The sequence below is a fragment of the Micromesistius poutassou genome, assembly GCF_964030765.1.
Source record: "Micromesistius poutassou genome assembly, chromosome: 16".
NCBI lineage: Eukaryota > Metazoa > Chordata > Actinopteri > Gadiformes > Gadidae > Micromesistius > Micromesistius poutassou.
In genome coordinates, this window is record NC_140286.1 from 11,135,559 (window position 1) to 11,158,858 (window position 23,300).

Genomic DNA, 23,300 nt, shown 5'->3' on the forward strand with positions numbered 1-23,300 from the left:
AGATAGATAGATAGATAGATAGATAGATAGATAGATAGATAGATAGATAGATAGACGCCTGACAACCTTGTAGCACTCCTCGGCTGAGCCGTCACCCGATGAACCAGGCCCCTACTTTTGTCTCCAATAATACGCCTCCCATTTATAGCACTCAACCTAAAGGAATCGGGAGGTTGAGCTCTTCTCTCACCTCCCCCGCCCCTGTATTATTGGTGATGGTTTCTTTGGGGAATGGGAGGTGGGGGGGGGCGGAAGTGCTGTCGGTGTTTGCCTGTTGAGATATTATCCCCTTTTATCGCGTCTGAAGGACACTTCAATACAGGCCCGTCCATCCCCCGAACACACCTGGTCAGAGTGCAGTCTGCACCAGCAAGCCCTCTTGAGTCAGTATAGGAAGTCAGCTCTCTGTGTGTGTGTGTGTGTGTGTGTGTGACAACGGGCACTGTGTTCTCCTTGTAAACATAGGGGGGTAGAAATCCACAAAGGGCCATCGTGTTGAACTTCATTGGTAAAATACTAAGGCTTCATGCACTAAAAACAGCAATCGCTTTCAGATTGCCTGTTGTGAATTTGCCCGTTGCCCAACACTGAAGATGTGCTCGCCCTCACAGATCCGATCAGATGGCGATAACAAGAGCTCCCTGAAGTACAGCCTGTCGGGCCCCGGCGCCGACCAGGCCCCCATCGGCGTCTTCATCGTCGACCCCATCTCTGGCGTGCTATCGGTCACCAAGTCCCTGGACAGAGAGGAGATCGCCGCCTACCATGTAAGTGTGAAAAGAAACACTGAATAGAAAGTGTGTTTTTATATTTATTTTTATTTTCTTGTGTTATTCTTTGTGTCAAGGGGAATGCGCCTTCTCTTTTGCCACTGCTTTTTACATTCCTGCCCATTGACATGCACCGAGGACTGCCCCGAAGGCCCACTCATCCCCCAAGCCCTGAAGTGATAGGGTGGAGGCGTGGGTGGATGGGTGGGTGAGTGAACGGTGGTGGAAGTCTGACAGCTCTGACTTACCGGTCTGAGCATTGAAAGGATCCGATTTGAGACCTTTTGAGGAGCGCTTTTGATTTTGCGAGAGAGGCGTCTGGAAGTGAATTGAAATGTGTTTTTCTCGTGTCATTTCATCCAAGTCGAAGTCTAAAGATCAGGCCACGCGTGATCCTTTCCTGAAAGATGTGCAAACACACACGGGGATCACGTTGCCTGCCTCTCATTGGTTTATTCTTTGGTTTTAGCTGAGGGCCCACGTAGAGGACCTCAACGGACACCCGACAGAGGACCCCATGGACCTCTTCATCCGCGTGGTCGACATGAACGACAACAAGCCACAGTTTGAACATCAGATCTGGAACGGAACCGTCTCCAAGGCCTCCAGGCCCAGTGAGTACACCAGAGACCCATGCTTACCCTCCAACTGTGACCAGCACCGGCTTGAAAACTACGCTAGCACACAGAAATTTATTCAAAATAATAATAACAAACACACTTTTAATTGGGTGGCCATTTTGTGTATATGCCGTACTATGTACCATTGTAATTGATGCTATTGATAAACAGGTGAGAAAGAGCATTGTTGTGTAAAGTAGTGTACAGGGCACATATTTACATGTGTACAGTACATTGCCAATGCAATTTGATTGTTTATTTATATATTTTTTGTAAAAACCATGACCAGAACACAATGAAGTGCCAAAAATACAAGAGCGCAAAGGCCCAGTTTTAAAATGCAGCTGACTAAAAGGCATGTCTCTTGCCTTTGCTTTTCTTTGATTATATCACAGGCACATTTGTTATGACCGTACCTGCGCACGACCAAGATGACCCTGAGTCAGCCAACGCACTGCTGCATTACAAGATCCTGACCCAGAGCCCCGCCAGTCCGTCAGACGTGTTCACCATCAACAACAAGACGGGGAACATCACACTCGCCGGAGACGTTGACCCAGAGGTATGCTTATCTGTTACTTTTAAAAGTCGAGGTATCCTCCTCTCTCTCGCCTCCCCTCTGTTTCTCCCTCCTGTTTCTGCCTCTTTTGAAATTCAGTTCATGCAGCCCTTCAAACTAATTAAATTCACATTAATATCAGTCTTGTTAGATTGCATTGCATTGTCGAGTAACACAAACCTCCCCCTGAACCGGAAAAAAAATAAAACCTTGAAGGAACTTGATGCATTTACAAATATTGCGGCAGTCGGTGCAGTCGTGATGAAATCGGACGGCTTCTCTGTAATCTGAGCCCTGTGGGCCTACCGCTTTAGTCGCTCTATTTGCCGGTCACCTGGGTAGCTTTTCAACATGAAAATACCTTACCTTTACCTCCACGTCTGAGGTGTGGGATTGAAATGATGATTTCCACACTTACATGACATACAACAACATGACACTACTGACATACAAACAAACACACGCTCTCACTCGCTCACATTGAAGAATATGTGGGAATGCATGAATGTCATTTTCTGTTACTTGGTAGATACTGGATCGGTTAATCTAGTGCTCATGTGGTGAGGGCAACGCAGTGGTGATGTGGGTAGTATAGGTTAGTAGCATAGGGCAGGTTGTTCAACCAGTGGTACACGTACCACCGTTGGTAGGGGGAGGGTACTGCAGGCGATACCTGGGATTCTATTCTTGAAATTTTCCTTCTGTTTAAAATAGAAAATATAATATTGGATTGAAATTGAAAATAAATATATTTAAGATATTGTTCAGTATATATAGTATTCTTGCTTGCTATTAATTCAATAACGCTGCTATTTTGGTTGTAGTCCGTAACATGATCTCCATAGATTATTCTTTTGTAAAAGTAGCGTTGCTGACTGCTTTCAACTTTCAACTGCTTTCAGCTTTCAACTCTTTTCTACTTTCCAGTGTTTTGTGTTTAAAGGGGGCGTTGGAACTCTTTGCTCAGCCAGCTCATGTGCATTTCTTCCGAAATTACTGGCATAAGTCACACTTCCAACAGTATGGGGAAACACTTTTTTTTTTTGGTAGTACTCATGTGGTCTCTTCCTTCCAACCCTTACCAGGAAGTGCCACAGTACACGCTGATCATCGAGGCCACGGACATGGAGGGGTATGGCCTCTCCAACACGGCCACCGCCGTCATCCGGGTCATCGGAGACACCAGGATGCCAGCAGCAATGGTAGGGACTCTTACTCCTTGGCTGGGGAGAGCTGTCCTCTAAAGTGCCCCAGCTCTGCATCCGATCCCACCATGTCAATATGTACTCAGAGCCCACTCTCTTGCTCGCTCCCTTGTGCTTGCCCAGCATCCCCCCCACCCCCTCAAATAAAACAGAAAGCCGGATATGTCTGGATATGTGTATAACAAGCAATAACCCCCCTTTAACTACATGATGTTGTTACACAAGCAGAGAAGCAGCAGAGCGTAGCTAACCACGTTTAGGGATATGCTGGGTGGAGTTGAATCCAGAGCGCTGCAATAACGCAGTCGCTCATGCGAGATGGAAGAGGGACGGCTTGTTGCCTTTCAGAACTATGCTGACCTCATCATGTCTCGCGTTTCCCCGGTTTTTAAATCCACAACACTTTATTTTGTTTTGAATCCCATCTCTCCCGGTCTGCCCCCCGTTCCCACGTGGGTGTTTTTTAAGACACTTTAGAGGTTATTCACGGCACGTCCTCTCCTCTCTCTCCAGGCCGCTGACCCTCCAGGCGAGTCCCGGGGCCTGAAGGAAATCGTGTTCCCCCGGAGGAACGCAGACAGCCAGCTCAAACGCATGAAGAGAGACTGGGTCATCCCCCCAATCAACGTGGCGGAGAACTCGCGCGGTCCATTCCCGCAGGAGCTTGTCCGGGTAAGCACACCGCCGCGTGTGTGTTCTCCCTGGAAACAGAAGGGCCCAGATCACAAAGTGCTTTGATCTCACACGATTAACCGGATCGACGTCTTAGCCGGGGAATGCGCAGTTTAGATAATACACAGGCTCCCGTGCGTTTACAACATCTACACTGCACTCCTCCTCATTCAATGATCCTCGTTACTATCTAGTTTGCTCCATTCAATATACAGCGATCGGTTTACCACAGCGGATGTCCCCGATGACCGACGCTGACAATGTGCTCCCCCCCCCCTACAGATCAGATCGGACAACGATAAAAGCCGCTCCCTGAGGTACAGCGTGACGGGCCCCGGCGCCGACCAGCCCCCTACCAGTATCTTCATCATCAACCCCATCTCTGGAGAGCTGTCGGTCACCAAGCCCCTGGACAGAGAAAACATTGCCAACTTCCACGTGAGTCTGAAACAAGAGTCAGGGCCTGGAGGGAATTGTCGAGAGTTGGATCAATCCTCTTTTATCCCGCTTTATTAAGGGGAATGCTTTTCTCTTTGGTCTCGCTTTTTACATTCCTGCCCATTGGCATGTGCTCAAGGCTGCCTCGTAGAGAGACCAGAGACCCTGAATCATGGCCCTATTGGGCGGGTGGGCGGGTGGGGTCGCAGTCTGTTCATTACGAGACATTTGAAGAGTGCCGTTTTTTTTCTCGCCGTGAGACATGGAGTATAAAACGGAACATCATTTTCTTGTTTGTTTCTTCAGCCATGCGTCGAACAAGGCCAGATGTTTTTTTTTTTCGCTTAAAGTTAGAGAAATGAGCAAGAACATATGCAGTGCTCCAGTTCTTCTGCCTTTCATTTGTTTCTATGTACAGTATATATATATATATATATATATGTAAATACGATATATGTAAATAGCCCGTTCCTCATTGATGTGTCGGGACTGTGTGCGTTTTGATGTGTTCAGCTGAGGGCCCACGCGGTGGACCTGAACGGGAACCAGGTGGAGAACCCCATCGACATCATCATCAACGTCATCGACATGAACGACAACCGGCCCGAGTTTGAGCACCAGATGTGGAACGGCTCAGTTTCCGAGGGGTCCAAGCCCGGTAAGATCCCGAGACGAGCCCAGCGCTGATCCTCAGCCTGTGACCAGAAGCGACCTATAGCTCTCTACACACACACACACACACACCACTGTGCCACGTCACACACTTCCGACGGCGCTGTTATCGCACGGGGTCTCTTTGTTTACCCGACTCGTCCGTCGAGTCATTTGGCACCACGAGCACGGGACGTGACGGGGTTGTGCACGTTGTGTGTTTACTGTGTGAAGCTCAACAACGCATCGTCTCACTGCCCTGCATGTGACGATGCGTTGTGCGCGCGACCAACCCATCATCTAAACGCACACAGGCACGTTCGTCATGACCGTCACCTCGGTGGACAAGGACGACCCCAAGACGGCCAACGGAATGCTGCGCTACAAGATCCTGTCCCAGAACCCCGAGAGCCCGTCCTCCAACATGTTCACCATCAACAACAAGACCGGAGGCATCATCACGGTGGCGGCCGGTCTGGACCGCGAGGTAGGCTTAGTTTCTCTCTTCAGTGCCCGTCTCTTCTGTCTGCCCTTGTTTATCCTTTCATAGCGTCAATAAACGCTATGTCTGTCTGACATGTCGGGTTCATGTTAATATCAGTTGTGTCAGTGCGGCTGGTGCGTCGACGATTGCATAAGCGGCGTTTACCAGACCTTGAGTGAACCACGGCCGAGCCTCAAGCGATCGATTTGTGTTTGTGCGTTCATATTTGGCTGAAGGCTGCAGGGCGAGTCAGTGAGATAGTCGATTGTTGGTGAGGTTTATCCCCACCTGCCCGCTCCCCTCGCACTGGATTCTCTTGTGTGGCCAGCGATCACTCACACCATAACCCACATTATCGTTGGTATTCATCAGGAACGGCCATGTTTATAGTAGAGTATAACAAAGTACTGCTAAGTACCACTGTTAAAAATAATTGCATGGCTGTGACTTTAGAATTTAGTAAAATGATGCGCCCTTTATTTTTGTGTGGTAACTTATCTTTTGACGGGAAAGCCAACACCCCCTATTACCTAGCCCCTGATTTGTCACCCGAGTAGCTTTTAACAAGATCTGTCCAGATACAAATGATATTGCACTTAGTAACACGCACACTCCCTCGTATCGTAGTGTGGATGGGAATGTATTATGGATGTGATTTTCTGTGGCTTCAATTGGATCAGCACAATGACTCTCTATTATGTTATTATTGCAACACAGTTTACAGGTCGTATTTCCACGGTGTGGGGAAAGTGTTGTTTCCACACACACTGACGTCTGTTTTCTTTGAACCCTTTCCAGAAAGTGCCGCAGTACACGCTGATCATCCAGGCCACAGACATGGAGGGCAACCCCATGTACGGCCTCTCCAACACGGCCACCGCCCTCATCAGGGTCACGGACATCAACGACAACCCCCCAGAGTTCACCGCCGAGACGGTAAGGGAACGGGCCTCCTCATCCCGGGAGCGCTCTCCTCTGGAGCTCCGCCCCGCATCTCCTAATGAGTCAATATGTGCTCAGCACCGCCTACTCACTCCCTCACTCTCTTCTGTCTGCCCTGCATTTTCCCAAAGACACGCATAGCAGGAATGAGCCACAGGCAAAGTGTTGCAACCCTGCTTAACTACCACACACACACACACACACACACACACACACACACACACACACACACACACACATCTTCCCCCTAATGGTGACACATGCAAGTACTGGCAATGTGTTTCGGTTACTGTTAGTTGCAAGGGAAAATACCTATAATTAGTCATTTTAAAACGATGATTCTGGATGTTGCAACATGTTTTGATTAATACAACCCCTGAGTTATGTTGAATTGAAGTAAAATAAACCAATAATAAACTAACATGCAGCCGTCCATAACGTGTTCAGATAACCGCCGGCAAACCAAACTCAACCAAATTCGGTGAAAACGTGTGTTCTATGTTTATACAGGACATGTTGCTTGCATTTCTGTTTATGCCTAAAACCAATTAAAGCTCTGGTAGGCAACTTTGGAGAAACCAGCCAGAGTAAGCTAGATTTTGAAGCATCCAACCAAAATAAATCCCGCCCCTCCCTTCAGGCCTCCTTCCAAAGCCCCCCCCCACCCTAAAACACATGACGAGCGTGCTAGCTTTAGTAATAGCTCTGCTTAGCCTTGTGGAAGCCTCCGGTCATGCACAAAGAGTGCACAGAGTGTGCGCAGGTAGGCTGTTAGGAAGGTAGACGGAGAGGAAGGCCATCAAATCAATTCATTCAGGCTGAATGAAATGATTGGATATGCTTATTACATCCCCGTGACAGCCACAGATACTGAATACTTATTTTCTTGTCAGAGTATTTTATTGATTGCTGTCGGGAGGTAAGGAAATTTGTGACAAAGGAAAAATTGGCTACCCTATGTTTTAAGACAAAGAAATTACAGAAAAATATTTGTGAAATCCAAGTGAATGATGGCTAGAAACAGCATGGCAGTGTTTTGTATTTATTTTAAGCACGTATTCTCTCTCCACCCATAGTTGGGTGACAGGTCCACGGTGAATTCTTTGAGCGAAACTCTAGACCCACTTTCAACTCGCTGATGACAAGTCCAAGTCCAGAGCCATTCTTTGACATGTCGCAAAGGCTCCAAAATAGTTCAGCTTCAACCCCAAATGACTTTTTTTGCTATAGTACTGGGTTATAAACTAGGATAGGAATGTAACTTTGGAGCATAATGCTCAATTTCAAAATGTAGAGGGAAACCCAATGTTTTCAAATCCAATGCTTAATCAATGACAATCACAGATTTCAGATCTACTTCAAAATAATCAAGCGTGCAATATACATATTTATTATATATCAGTAATGCGATCCTGCTGTAAAACTTGGTATTGCTTATTGTGTAGAATGAATAATAATAAATGAATAAACTCTAAAGTGAAATGGTAGAACCAGATTTTAGCACTACAGACAACCGGCTGGCCAACTTCTTCTCCGGGATAAGTTTGAGTTTGTTTGCATGGTGCAGTCTGTTAAACAAAAACCCATGGTCGAACATTGGGCAATTAATTTTTAATACTTGTTTCTAGGGATCATCCCTTGATCTCAGTAAAATAAAATTGCATACAGTTAAGAATATCAACGCCCCCAACAGCTTTATGCAGACCATAATATATACCCATACATAGGGTGAGTTATATAACGATCAATATCCGCTCCAAAATGTCACGGTGCTCACGAACACTCAGATATTCTTGAGTAAACGGTATTTATACAACACTATTAAAATCCTATGAAAAGATTAAATTGAAGGGTTATTTTTGTATTTAATTTTTGAATGCCAATATTTTAAAGACTCATGTTCTCAGTATTCAAAGACTCAAGTGCTTATGGGAAAGTCTGATTTCCCCCTCAGTCTCTCCCTCCCCCTCTCGGCCTATTCCTCCCCCTCTTTCTCTCTCTCTCTCTCTCGCTATAAGCAAGCGGTGTAGAATCCCAATGCGTGTGAATACAGACATGCATCCCTTTGTCCCCACGCTGTCCCTGCTGCAGCGGCTCCCTAACGGTGTGTGTGTCTCTCGCTCGCTCTCTCTCTTTCGCTCTCTCTCTCTCTCTCTCTCATGGCTTATTCATGCAGTTCTTCGGCGAGGTGCCCGAGAACCGCGTGAACGTCATCGTGACCAACCTGACGGTGACTGACAAGGACCAGCCCAACACGAACGCCTGGAATGCCGTTTACAAAATCACCGGGGGCGACAGCACCGGCAGGTTCTCCGTGCCCACCGATCCCACCACTAACGAGGGCCTGGTTACCGTCGTCAAGGTAAGTTATCCCGGAGACGGTTTTGGCGCGCCCTGTGCACGTGGCCGCGCGTGTAGGGATGAACAGTCAAAGGCGTTGTCGTGTGCAGCGCTGGACAGTGTGTATTAGGCTCGCCGCCGTCGCACTCGCTCGATAAACCTGGGTGTTATTAATTTTTAAAATTTCTCCATCGCATTGATTGCCGCATTGTGAATATGATTACGATCTCTGCCCGGGATTGATTCACACGGTGACGCCGATTATTCATCTCTCTCTTGTGTGTGTGTGTGTGTGTGTGTCTCTCTCGGCTGCAGCCCATCGACTACGAGACCAGCAGAACGTACGTGCTGACGGTGGTGGCCACCAACGAGATCGCGCTGGCCCGCGGCATCCACTCGCCACGGCAGTCCACCGCCACGGTGTCCATACGGGTGACGGACGTCAACGAGAGCCCCTACTTCGAGCCCAACCCCAAGCTGATCCGGCTGGAGGAGGGCATGTCGGCCGAGACCACGCTGACCATCTTCACGGCCATCGACCCCGACCGCTTCATGCAGCAGAACATCAGGTACCCTGCCGCAGCACATCGGGAGCCCCTGGGGGGGGGGGGGGGGGGGGGGGGGAGCACAGAGGGAAGTCTTTTGTTTGTGCCGTGTTATCCGGGGGAAAGCCGAGGAGGCAGAAACACGGAGCGCCGTCTTCAAAGGGAATTAAAAGAAGGAGCTCAAAGTGTTGTTATGTTTGGCGCTTTTCGTTTCCCCAAAAAACTCCCGTAGGTGCTGCCGCGCTCGTTATACAGAAAAATAATCAATTGCAGATAATCCCTGCCTGAAGATTAGGCTCCAAAGTCTGTCATCGACTAGTACCAAGCGAGTGTAAAAGACGCAAGCATGTAACGCTGGGCCCTTATCTCCCAATCAGGTACTCCAAACTCCAAGACCCCGCCCACTGGCTCCGGATCGACCCCAACACAGGCCGCATCAGCACGACGGCGGTCCTGGACCGCGAGTCGCCCTACGTGAAGAACAGCCTGTACAACGCCACCTTCCTCGCCACCGACAGCGGTACGGAAACAAAGTTCTCGAGTTCTTTTCAAGCTCGGTTAAAAATAGCACGTCACATTTTCCTGGCAGCGCAATTTTTGTATTGTGTGCTCCCTCTTTCCAGGTGCAAACACTTACTTTCCTGTTGGGTACTTTTTTTTATAGTTTCGACCCATCTCTCTTTCCCCTTTCAGAAAAAAAGTTGTCAGTCGTAGCAGAAGTTTCCTCGGTACTCTGGCGAAGGTCGCCCTCCCGCCCCCACGCTTTTATTGATTGCGTACGGCTGTTGTTGTTGTGCGGCGGCGGCGGCCGTGGTGTTATTTTTTTGGTGTGACCAGCACAATAGGCAGGTGGCTCGGAAGGCAGTTTCTCGGAAGCGCCTTCGCCGCTCCAGCCTCGGAGCCGCCCGCCATGCCTGAAGGTCAGGCCCGTAGCATGCACCCGGCATGTCTGGTGCGCCGGTACAGCCGCTCAGCTGGAGGTTAATGCGCTCGCGATCCTTGAACCGGCGGGCGGTGGCAGGGCTGCTGACGCATTCCCCACCTCCACCTCCCACCTCCCCGCCCGCCCCGCTCGGTCGGCAGCGTGTTTTTTACGCGCTGTTCAGGTTTCCCCTGTTCTCCGGAGCAAAGCTCAGGCCAATAGGCTTAAAAACTCTCTCAATAAAGATGTTTCTCTGCTTTAATGGCTCGGGATTAGACGACTAGCTCCTTTGAACGTGGCCTGAATGGCTGAGAATGGAGCGGGGGGGGGGGCGGGGGGAGGAACGGAGCAGGCTGCGGTGGGGGCCCCCCTGCTTTAGTGAACGCATAGAGGAGACGAGCGCTGCGACTGTGGGCTCCGTGTGTCTCTCTGCTTTAGTATTCTGGTCTCGTGGCCTTCGTCAGGAAGACGATCCACACACACGCATGCAGAGAGAAGAGAGCGTACTCCCCCCTCCCCCCCCCCTCTCTCTTCCTACATCCCCACTAGCTAAATGTTCTCATATCTGTCTCTTTCTGTTCCTCCCTCCTCCTAGTGAAGCTTGTTTCCCCCCTCCTCCCTCCCACGTCTTAGATCAGTATGCAGTTTGGAAGGGTCCTCTCCCACAGGGTCGGCTGGCTCCCTAAAGTGACCTATTTTAGCATGCGAGCGATTGCATAAAGTTTACTATATAGTAGCTTTACACAGAGTACCCGGTAATGGTTTGAGCTGTGGGGGAGGGATTGGGGAGGGGGGGGGATGAGTACCAACAATGGAGCAGCATGAAATCCCTTCCTGAGGTACTTTACGTCTGTTGTAAAAACCAGACTACGTGCTGATGTTGTGTGCGTCTCCCGCTGTCCTCCTCATCCCCCAATCCAGGCTCGCCGGCAGCCAGCGGCACGGGCACCCTCCAGATCTTCCTGCTGGACATCAACGACAACGCGCCGCGCGTCTTCCCCCAGGAGACCGAGGTGTGCGAGAAGCCGGAGCCCAACGCCATCAACATCACGGCGCTGGACGGCGACCTGAACCCCAACGCGGGGCCGTTCGTCTTCGAGCTGACCCACAGACCCGCCGACGTCCGGAGGAACTGGACCATCACCAGGATCAGCGGTACGCCCCCCCCCACGCCTAGCTTAGCTTAGCCTAACGTAGCTTAGCTTGGAGTAGTACAACTACATCCCTTAGCTTAGTTTAGCTTAGCCTTGAGGGGTATGCCCACATCCCTTAGCTTAGCTTAGCTCTTCACAGCTCCTGTAAAAGGAGCGACACAAAACCCAATTCATTATAAAGCGAGAAAATGGCGGTTAACTTCGGGCCGTCATGGTTTGCAGCAGAATATAGATCACAGATTTAGTCGGTGGGAGGCTCGTGTGCTGCATTTAGCCAAGGACGTCACCTTCATTAGCTGTCAAGCGGTGCCTCACGCAAATAGTGCATGCATTTTATGCTTCATGGGGTAAGGGTTTTGGAGGAATGTAGAGTGTTCAGTGTCCTTACTGGACCTCTGTAGTACCCCCATGGGGGCGGTGGAGGAGTGGAACCCCCCTGTGACGCAGCTCTAGTCCCTGGCGAGACCATTGACGTGTCACACTTATAACACTATGGCCCTTATTTCCGCCTGTGCAAAACACAGACAGTCAGCATGAAACATGGACACAAAGCCCCTCTTTATATAATTCCCAGAGGCACCGAACACTGTACTGTTATTAACATCCACAAGGCGGACAGGTCAACAATTACATTTCCTCGATTTTACTCTTGGTCTTGATCCATCTTCCGGCCGTGCAGGATGTTTGCGACGTGCACGAGTGGTACAATGCTGAGATCAAGCACAGCTATGAACCATGGCAAATAAACATAAAGTGCTCTCTAAATTACCTCTCATATGTTGTAATTATTAGTGGTCCGCTTAAGAATAATAACAGATGTTGCCTCCGCCACACAGTCTTTCATTAATTATGCTAATTGGAACACATTCACATTGTAGCTCTTATTGTAATTATCGTTGCAGTGCGGAAGCCATTGAATTGTGCCATTTAAAAAAAAAAATCATGGTTCTAAACAGGTTAGGAGACATATGGATTATAACCACTAGGAATTTAGACTAAGCGGCAATATCAAAACGTATCGAGTTGGTACGTAAGCCCCAAATCTAAATCCCTACCATTTTTTTGGATTAGATAGGCTGACACAAATTCCAGGTAGGAATTCCTGCTGCTTTTTTTTCCATGTGCGTAATAAGGTCATAATAACACTGTGTAAGAACACAGTCTATGAAAATCCCCATGTGTTGAGTTTGTATTTAATCCTGCCTGTTCCGGATACGAAATGAAACACTGGTTTCTTATCTACATATTGAACCGTGATAGGTCAACGCTACTCGTGAATTCACAAATTGTGTTCATTCGGGCTCCAGTTTTCAAACCATCTTCTCTTATTAAACAGAGGCTAATTCTGACGGAAGCATTCATCAAACATGCATTTTTAAACACGTCACGTCTCCTCCCGCCCCCAAACCAATCAGGCGACTACGCCCAGATGAGCCTGAAGATCGGCTTCCTGGAGCGCGGCATCTACGAGATCCCCATCATCGTCACGGACTCGGGCAACCTGCCCATGTCCAACACGTCCTACCTGCGCGTCAAGGTGTGCCAGTGTGACGTGCACGGGGACTGCACCGACCAGCAGCACATCATCGCCGCCGGCCTGGGCACGGGCGCCATCATCGCCATCCTCCTCTGCATCATCATCCTCCTCAGTGAGTGTCTCCGATGCGCACGCATGAAACGCACATACACGGGCCACATACGCACGCACATATGCACGCACACACACACACACACACCACGTTACAAACTCCTTAAACGTAATACATACCACATGGATACACACGGCATATACATCGCACACATGCAAACTTGATACATACACACACACACACACACACGGTACAAAGACACGCACACATGCGCAATATTACCATCACTATTAGACCTCTTCCCAGCGCCCAGTAAAGCAATATGGGAATTACAGCGCATCACTGAGCATCATCCCAGCTACGGCTAGATTACCAGCGGATTACCCGGACAGATAGCCCCGATCCGGCCCCGCGGCCTTGCTTGTAAAAACACTGGATTGGATTACGTTTGTGCGGGAATATGTAGGTTGTTTATGCCTTATGTGATGTGAGACTCATTGCTTCCCTCCCCCTCTCTCTCCCTCCCCTCCCCTCCTCCCTCTCTTGTCTGTCCGTGTCTCTCGCCCCGCCCGTAGTCCTGGTGCTGCTGTTTGTGGTGTGGATGAAGCGTCGCGACAAGGAGCGGCAGGCCAAGCAGCTGCTGATCGACCCCGAGGACGACGTCAGGGACAACATCCTGAAGTACGACGAGGAGGGCGGCGGCGAGGAGGACCAGGTACAGCGGCGCACGCACACCTCATGTTCACAACCACGCTCGCACTGTTGACATACGCACATACACGTTATAAAAGCACACACACGTGCACGCGTACACAGGTACCAAGGGTGCAACATAAAGGTTACACACGCACGCGCATACACACACACGCACGCACACCCCGCATCACAAACTCATACAAACTTCACATCGCACACATGCAAACTTGATACACACACACACACACACAGGACACAAAGACACACACACACACTCAGAAGCTCACTTAACCAGTCGCGCGTCATTCAATTGCGATGGCGTTCTCATACTAACTCACACGCAAATTCAATTGTCCCCACGACCTCTTGTTAGTGGAGCGGTATCATTTGGTAAACTACACTCTAATGTCACAAGATGGGCTGTTTTCCTGCTGCTGCCTGAGCTGGTCCAGTGGTTCAGGTACAGTGGGGGAGAGAGAGAGCGGAGTCAAATACCCCGCCCCCCCCCCAATCCCACCACTCCTCCCCCCATCTGCTCTGGGGCCCCCATCCTCTAAATTAGCCTGGGAGGCTCGTAATTGGAAATGTGCTGTCGTTTAGAGACAGACATCTGCTGTGGCGTCATAACAAAGGCCTGTCTAAGGTAACAATATGACGGGGAGGTTGTTACCCAGCTGCCCGTGATCAGATGAGAGAGAGCTCACTCACACTCACCACCGTGGGCCGGGCGCAGAAGTCATGAAACAAAAACTAAAACTCACAATCTGTGTTTTTTTTTTTTTTTCTTTCTATTTCGTCTCCTTCTTTTTCCAAAGTGGCGAGGGCGAGCTGTCACAGCTGAGAGCAGCTTCGTGTGATGGAATGTACCTCGGAGGCGGTGCGGGCGGGGGCGGGGGGGGGGGGGGGGGGGGAACGACCCGCGCGGATTTATCGAAAGAGAACAAGCTTCCATTTTGAATGGCGCCGGGGGCAGTTTGGCCGGGAGAAAATGGACTTGTCTGAGGAATTGAGGAGTCTGTGTTGGAGGAGGGTAGGGGGAGTGAACAGGAGGAACTGGACCTGACTCTCCTGTCGCCGTGGTCTTTATAATGCCCGCCTCTGTTCTCCCTATCTCCTCGCTGGGGAGGAAATTGACGTGTCAGGCCATTGGTCGGTGGGCCCGGTGTATTATTTCAGCGTCTGCAGCCACTGTCCAGGCTAGTATTGCTCTGCTCAGCGCAAATTTCCCCTGCAGAGAATTGTACATATAAATATAAATATAGATTTATGGCTTAATGGCTATTGTTGTTTCAAGCTCAACTTAAAGCTGTAAGTACAGGGGCCGGCTCTAATTCAATCAGGCCAACAGTCCTGTACTGTAATTCCAGTCAGGTAGCCCCGCGCCCCCCCCACCTCCTGCTGTAATAGCTTCCTGTGCTGGAGCCTGATAATAGTGCAGCTGGACGTGGCGGAGGAACGTGTGTACGTGCTGAAGCAGGGTCAGGCGGTCGCTGTGTAACAACGGGCCGGGGTGTGCCGGTACGACCACAGCGTACGGCTGAATATCTCCGAGGAGGGACTCTTCTTCTCTTTTCTTTTTAATGTAAGCAATCGTTTTCATTGTTGGGTTTTAATTTTTCATTTCTACGCTCCCCCGTGTGCTTGGGCCTCGATCCGGGCAGAGTTTTTGTTTAACGCCACAAAACGAGTTGACCTACTCTGCGGGGTCAGTCTGGAGCCGGGGGGGGGGGGGGGGGAGTGTGGGAGGGAGGGAGATGTGATGTGTGGCGGATATTGTTCGGTGCCGAGGCTGGCAGCTCAACAGGCCTCTATCTTCCCGCCATCTGATCGAATTACACGGCCATAATCAATGTGTTTGTTTCGGGCTGACGGAGGGGTTTCATTAGCGCGGAGGGGCTAGGGCGCTGGTGGTCGTGGCAACGCACGTCTGATTGTGTTTGCGGGCCCAGAGTGGTGGTGGTGGTTGTCGTCACGCAGGGGTTTGTTATGGGGTGCATGATATTCATGTGTTTTTTGTAAATGTGGACGTTTTGTTTATCTCTGCGTCGGCAAACGTATCAAGTGTTCATCTCCGTAAATGATAGCCGCACGCACAGACATTTTAGATACGGTGGGGGGAGGGGGGTATTAGAGATGGATGGATTACCGAAAATCTTCTAAAGAGGACAATCCATCATGCACGCTTATTAGGCACACACCCTAATTCTCAGATGGCATTTTGTCTGTGGTATCAGGGCTGTCACCATGATGCCATAGAGTCCATCTAGCTTAGCATGAGACCCACCTCTTGCTCTACACATCTCTCTCTCTCTCTCTCTCTCTCTCTCTCTCTCTGGCTATCCCTCTTTCTACACATCCCTCTCTCTCTCTCTGGCTATCCCTCTCTAACCCTCTCTCTCGCCATCTCTCTCCCTCTTGCTATCCCTCCCTCACGACTTCTTCCTCTCTCCCCTGCCTCTTTCTCTCTTTCCCTCCATCTCTCTCTCTCTCCCCCTTTCTCTTCATCCGTCCCCCCACCTCTCTCTATCTCTGTCTCTCCCTCTTTCTCTCTATCCGTCCCTCCACATTTCTCTCCCTCCCTCCCTCTCTCCCTCCCTCCTGCTCACCCCTCTGCACATGACTTTGCACAAACTGCGAGCCATTCAGGTTGCCTTGGTAATGTTAATAGGATTAGCGATGGCTTACGCATATCCACCGTACCATGTCTGGGCACTGATTAGAGCAAAACTGTTTCCTGCGCGCCCTTGCTTTAGCTTAGCGCGCCGCGCAAGAGGGAGAGAGTTCTGCCCGTTTTGATGTAGTCGTTTCCGTGTCCCGCCATGTTGTTATATCTGAGCGCACCAAGCCCCTTTCCAAAGTGCAGGCATTAAGTTTCCCCGGCGTCCGCCTCCTGGCTCTTTTGTGGGAATTAAAACACTATAAAGTTTGAAACAGCGCGCACCACCCTTTGACCTTGCGCGGTATAAACGTTCTCCCTCCGTTACATCAACGGGGACAGTCGCAGCGTCCATAAAACCCGGAGCGTATGAGTGTGCACCGGGGTCCAATCCGGCGTGTCGGAGGGACGTGTGCCCCCCCCCCCCGGTCCTAACTCTTCCTCCTCCTCCTCCTCCTCCTCCCCAGGACTATGACCTGAGCCAGCTGCAGCAGCCCGACACAATAGAACCGGACGCCATCAAGCCCGTGGGGGTGCGGAGGATGGACGAGAGGCCCCTCCACCCGGAGCCCCAGTATCCCATGAGGTCGGCCGCGCCCCACCCCGGAGACATCGGGGACTTCATCAATGAGGTAAGAGGTGCCCCCCCCCCCCCCCCCCCCCACCCCCCAGACCGAAGCGTTTAAAGAGCGGTAAAATCAAACCTCAGGGACGGTGACACAACCAGTCCTATGATGTCACCAGGCAAGTGGCATAGCACGATGACCAATCAGGGGGCTTTAAAAGTGCTGGCCGTTTCCCGGGTCTGGTTTTAGTCATGGGCTACTCTTTGGATGAGAGGTAGTTCTTGGGGAAAGGGGGAAAGTTTATGGGGAAAGTTTAAAGTAACGTCCTTTAATGTAGCAGAGAATGAAGTTTCCCTCACTTCCAACTATTATTAACGCCCCGTTGTCAAAGTATTTCTTATCAGGACTGCAGGCCCCCGATAGGCACAAAAATCTAAGAGTGATCCATACAGAATGTATTCTATTCTCCCTCGCAGTCCATTTGAAAGAATCTGTCCATACACGGTCTATACGCGCCTGCATTTAAACGGGCTGATGGAAGAGCCAACACGTTGGCTCTCTGTAATAATGTACTGCTCAACACGACTTTATACGCCCCGAGCCTGCATCGACTCAGCCGTGGAGGAGAAGGAGGAGGAGGAGGAGGAATGTAAAATGAGGATTTCAAATTGTGTAATGGTGTAAAAAAAAAAAGATAGTGTACTTTGTTGTTTGCTCTCCGAGTGCTGGATCACTCCTATGTATTAATCTCCCCGCTTACCGCCCCCCTCCACCAAACGATGCGGCCCTATCCACTCGTGTCTTCCCCTTCCCCAACGCCGTGCTGAAAGCCCCTAATAGACTCATTGTTCCAGACGAGATCCACCCAGATTATGTGCCTGTTTTGCATTCTCTCTGCAATGAATGCGCATCGCTGTCCCCAGCCAACCGCCTCAGTGTGTGTGTAATATTTCATATCTCAGCGTGGCCGGCGGGGGGAGGGGGGGGATTGTTGCACTTCTTAATGTGCTGACCTAGAAATTTACATACAACACCGCCAGTGGCAGCCGGTGTCTGAGTCTCCCCTCTTCTGAGTGTCTCCTACGGCCCGTGCCGGAGAACCACGCGCCAACGCCGGGTCGGGAGGCGCGATGAGCACCCTGACCGCCGTCGAAAGCGATATCGAATTGTTAATTCAACGCATGCTTTTTATCGGCCGTTTACCAGACGTTTAGTTATGTCGGCCTTCTGGCGCCGGTGCCGGCGAGAGCGAACTGCCTCCGACGCAGCGGCATTTGAGAACCTTTTCAAACGTCAAGGACGTAGCGCATTTCTGTAGCGCGAGGACGACGGGGGGAAAGGAACACTTTAGAAGTGGAGCGGAGGAATGAAAACACGATAAGAGCGTGGGCGGTCTTGTCTTTTTAAAAATTTTATATTTAGTTTTATTTTTTTCCACAGTGTGCTTTGGAGGCAATATTAAAACTCTAAACTTTAAAGGGGACCTGGGATCCTAATTAAATAAGAGATTAGAAAAAAAAAAAGAGAAAAATGCTTTGCTTTTCTGCATGCCCAGGAATGTAACCTCTGAGCAACGCCAACTGGGTCTGGTATTGACTCTGTTGCCTCGGTGTGTGTGTGTGTGTGTGTGTGTGTGTGTGTGTGTGTGTGTGTGTGTGTGTGTGTGTGTGTGTGTGTGTGTGTGTGTGTGTGTGTGTGTGTGTGTGTGAATGTTTGTGTGCATGCCCCCGCGTCTGTGTGAGTCTGTGTGCACGCATGTGTGTGTGGCGTGCGAGGCTAGCTTGCGAAGCGGCACAGCCTGGCATGACCTTTCCAGGTGCGGCATGCGGCATGGGAACTCGGCCCAGCTAAAGAAGTCCGCCAGCGGTAACACGAGTGCGCGGTGCCCTGTTGTTTGGGGCATTACTTTTTTCCGCGCAGCCTATTCACAGCGGCGACGGGCTCTGCTCGCACCGGCCGGCGGTAAATTAAATCACAGAAGTCCTCATTGTTTTTTTTTCTGCCGTGGCACGGGCAAGACAATGCCAAGAATGCTGCAGCGAGGACAGTGCTCTCCGCACGCCTGAGAGGAGGGCTTTGTCTCGGGCGCCGGGTGGTAATGAAGGTGGGAGTAGGCGAGGGAGGATGGGCAGAGTGATTGACTAACCTTATGAAGCTGCCAGTGGGAAGTCGGTTGTGCAGTGGAAGAAAGGGAGGTGGGGGGGGTGCATAACCAGTGGAGCAGCGATGGCTGTAATTGTAATGAACGATCCGTCTGTCATATTCCGTAGCAAATGATCAACCACCGCAGCCCTGAGCAAACATTTAACACGGGGTAACAAGTGGAAAATAATCGCTAAGTGCCCTGGCACTTTATTACCATTTATCTTTTCATCGGAGGGAGCGCGGCTGCCGCTGTACCGGGGAGGCGGGGAGGGATGGGCCGATAAATCTCTGCCGCGTTGGCCGCCCCCGCCTGCCGCGTCGATTGCGTCGCACCCTTTTCTCCTTTTAATTCAGTTATTGTTTGTAAGGTGTCTCCCTGCCCGGCGATAAGCGACGGCGGGGGGAGCGTGGGGAGGGGGGCGGTGGGGGGAGACGGGAGCGGGGCGCCGATCCAAAGTGGTTCACGGCCAGAGCACATATCCACGGCGAGATTAGCAATCCATCACGTCTCTATGGTCCCGTTGAGCAGCAGGGTCTGGAAATCAATAGTAATCCATGAGGACCTCTGGTGACGCTGTGAGGGCTTCTGGGAACGCTGGAACACAATCTTCAAAACGGCAACGCACAGTTGCCCCGCGCGATGAGATAATGTGGCTGCACACACACACGCACGCACGCACGCACGCACACATGCATGCACGCACGCACACACACGTCTCTCTCATCTCTTGTGTAACAGTCCTTAGTGCAGTCCCGCTGATACTTTCAGAAATGAATAAAATATATAAGAAATGACTCCCTGACGGACATTAGATGAAAGTAAGCGTCTGTGCCAGAGTTGTATCGGCTGTGTGGGTGTGGGTGGGGGTTGGGGGGGGTGGGGAGCCACGCTGTCTCTCCAGTGGGGGCCGATCCCCGGTGATCTGAGGACGACGGTCCGACTCGATCTTGGCTTTTGATCAACTGCCGGGATAATCCCACCCCCTCATCCCGACCAAAGCGCGGCGGAACAGCCCCCCCGCGCCAGAGCCTGATTAATCCAGACAAGGTCGGCGTTTCCTGGACACGTACGGCGAGGAGCAAGGAGGGGGAGGTGGGCGGAGAACCACTGGCGGTGTTCACTATAGATTAGGCCGCTCCGGGGCCGGCTGGCGGCGCCCGGGTTTACAGCGTGTTGCCGCCGCTCAATCGCTGTTGCAGCGGCGGTAGGGAGCGCGGTCGCCGATCCCCCTCTCTCCCTCACCCCTCGGTTTTCTCTGTCATCCCCCTCTCTCCCTCACACCTCTGTTTTCTCTCTCCCCCCCCTCCAGGGCCTGAAGGCTGCAGACAACGACCCCACGGCCCCGCCCTACGACTCCCTCCTGGTGTTCGACTACGAGGGCAGCGGCTCCACCGCCGGCTCCCTGAGCTCCCTGAACTCGTCCAGCAGCGGGGGCGACCAGGACTACGACTACCTCAACGACTGGGGCCCGCGCTTCAGGAAACTGGCCGACATGTACGGGGGCTGCGACGACTAGGAGCGCAGGGCGGGGGGGGACGCACGGCGACCGCGACCACCACCACGACGACCACGACGACGACCGCTTCGTTAACGAAATTGAAAATACGAGTACAAAAAAAAAACGAGAAGAAGACGAATAACATCGGAAAAAAAAGAAAAAACACGACAAAAAAGGAAGGATTTTTGTTTTTTTCCTCTCCTCCCCTCCCGATCCACCGCCAGCCAGCCAGCCGCCGCAGACGCCACCTCGCGGACAGACGCCGATATCTCCGACATCCCTCGACTCACCGATTTGGAACGGGACCTCCGAGACCGCGAACGCGACAGAAATTTGATAAAACATCATTCCGAAGTATTTTCCATAAAAAAAACAACCCGAAATGACGCAAAAGAAGATGAACCGACCGACCTAGGCTTATTGTTGTAGTCTACGCATTAACATATGCTTGTGGAGGGCGCCGGCACAGGTTCTGGTGGCCATGTTTCTTGCCGAGGGGAGAGAACATTGGTGGACCGTCGCCGTTTTTTGGATTGTTGGTGTTGAACGCGCTCAGTTACACTTGAATTTCACAGTACAGAAGCACTGGGATATAACGTGCCTTTTTGTACATTGTTTTGGATCTGAATGATTAGTTTTATGTTCAACGCTTTAATGGTACTGACTTTTTTGGAGTGATCTCAAAACATGAAGTATGTTTAAACTATGGTATGCTTCTCCATGCTCCCAACCTCTCCTTCCCCCCCCCCCCCCCCCCCATCCCACCCGCCCACCCGACACCCCCTGGGTTGTTAGATATGATTATTTAAGATATGACATGAAGGATCCTTTGTTAGCCCGATGGGGAGCACCGATTTAAAGCAGCACTGTACAGTACGCTAGACTTCTAGACTTTTTCACTAAAAAAACATTTAAACTTATGCAGCTGGTTGCAAATAAAGGGAGTTATGAATCATACTTTTGTAGCAGAATATTTTTTTTTCCTTTTATTTCTGAAGTGGTGTAGTATAAAAAAAAAACTGTTTTTGGTCTAATCCATGTACACTTCATTTGCCTTAGTCATCTGATATTTTGAAATCTTCACTGTAAAAAGATGTGTGTACATATGTTTTTTTTCTTTTTCTTTTTTGTTTTGATGTAGTATACGAAGTGCAAAAGGTTCCAAACATATAAATGTATAATTTGGACAACAAAAACGAACGAGTTTTTTGCATGTTTTTATCTTTTCACAACAGAACTGAAAAAAAAAATGTTGTTTCCAAAATTTATTTACAAAGTGGAAAGAAATAAAAAATCGGGTTACAATAAATGTGTAGAAGTTAAGAGTTTTTTGTATAAAATAAAGAAATAAAAAACCATTAAGACAAAAAAAAGGAAAAGGAAAAAATGGTGATCTTCTCAGCACAACTGTTTGATTTGTACCAAAAAAAGGAGGTTGGTGGCGACAGTGTGGTATGACGTAGTCACGAATGAACCAATCAGCTTTAAGACTGGGAAAAGGTTTTTCAACTCGAGTCCTTGAGAATTATCATATGTAATGGAATACAAATTATACATCTCTGACCCCAACCATCCAAATAAAATGCTAATTTTGGAGCGAAATCTGCCTTTTTAATTGTTTTTCTTTCTCAAGCATATTCCATATTTCTGCTGCTCTGAAACCGACATTTTTCCCCTATTTTCCAGTCCAAAGACGGAAAAAAAATAATTCTGCAACATTTATTTTCACTTATTGCCTTTGTCGTCAAACAAGCGCAAAAGAGAAGAAAATTCCTCGTTCTTTTCACCCTCGCACAGTTGTACTCTTCTCTTTGCATCTGCTCACCTTGGGTTCAATGGCAATACACCGAAATACCAGAGTCTCACGGTGACGAGGGTGCACACACTGTGCTGTGGAATGCATGGCTCCCTTAGCACGGGGTGAAGCTGACCTCCAGACCAAGGACAACGCCAAGGACTGCCTCGGGGAACGGCTTCTGGACCCCAGAGACGCAGGCGGAAATGGAAAGAAGAAAAAGTTTGGGCTTCTAGCGCTGTGTGTGTGTGTGCGTGTGTTTTCATGCGTGTCTGCTATAGGATGGGGTTCGTGGTTGTGCTGTGGCTTCGGTTGATCTTTTCCCAGCAAAGTCCACACTGTGAGGCCGGCCGCAGTCTCCAAACCTAAACCATTTAGCCTTCTGCCCCGGCGAAGATAAGATGGATGGATGGAGAGATATATATAGATGGATCCAATTTAGGTTGGATTTATAGCCCTCAAAAAAGTAAACCGCTATTGTCCCTATTTGTGTGTGTGTGCGTGCGTGTACAGTGGAACTCTGTGGTCTATTTGTAGTGGTGTGATTAACTGCGTCGTCCTTAACCATTTCCCATGGTTTCTGCGGAAAAAAACGCCATGTTTTCTTTGGCTTGGGTAAACTCCTCTCTTACGCGACTCTCAGTGATACTTGAGTTCTTTGGAAATACCCCTGGCCGGGTGTATATCACTTTTCCCAGAATGTGCTGAGCGGCGCACACACCACTCCCTAGAAGGAACACAACAGATTTATGTTGGCCAATGTGATGTGAAGTGATGTTAAGCAGCAGACTCCAAAACTATGCATCATAAAACTGCAGCTGAGTCAGTTCATGTTAACCAAAGGCCCCCTTCCTTTAACTCTGAAGGGATTTAGTTTTATCAGCGATATTAATATTATTGTTATAGTTATTTGAATAATTTATATTTACAGTAGGGCGGTTTTAATGCGGTCCGTCTCTCTCTGCTCACACAAGGGCAATTGTTTTTCCGCTCCAGTTCTCTGTTCCGACTCCTCTAGGCACGGATGTGGTTTGTGACTCACTGAACTGCTT

At 50.0% G+C, this 23,300-nt stretch overlaps 1 protein-coding gene across 1 annotated transcript in view; it reads left to right on the forward strand.

The window, feature by feature from the left end:
- The window catches only part of LOC311360881 (cadherin-2-like), a 64,651-nt gene extending 42,596 nt beyond the window's left edge, over positions 1–22,055 (forward strand). The window contains exons 5-21 of the mRNA XM_084480979.1: positions 612–767; positions 1,240–1,384; positions 1,786–1,952; positions 3,035–3,151; positions 3,668–3,826; positions 4,109–4,264; positions 4,778–4,922; positions 5,230–5,402; positions 6,198–6,335; positions 8,518–8,703; positions 8,997–9,250; positions 9,604–9,746; positions 11,070–11,303; positions 12,718–12,951; positions 13,467–13,606; positions 16,711–16,875; positions 20,265–22,055. Of these exons, the coding sequence (XP_084337105.1) occupies positions 612–767; positions 1,240–1,384; positions 1,786–1,952; positions 3,035–3,151; positions 3,668–3,826; positions 4,109–4,264; positions 4,778–4,922; positions 5,230–5,402; positions 6,198–6,335; positions 8,518–8,703; positions 8,997–9,250; positions 9,604–9,746; positions 11,070–11,303; positions 12,718–12,951; positions 13,467–13,606; positions 16,711–16,875; positions 20,265–20,471 (2,919 nt within the window). The 3' untranslated portion in view covers positions 20,472–22,055. The remainder of the gene's footprint in view (positions 1–611; positions 768–1,239; positions 1,385–1,785; positions 1,953–3,034; positions 3,152–3,667; positions 3,827–4,108; positions 4,265–4,777; positions 4,923–5,229; positions 5,403–6,197; positions 6,336–8,517; positions 8,704–8,996; positions 9,251–9,603; positions 9,747–11,069; positions 11,304–12,717; positions 12,952–13,466; positions 13,607–16,710; positions 16,876–20,264) is intronic.
- Positions 22,056–23,300: the final 1,245 nt, after the last annotated feature.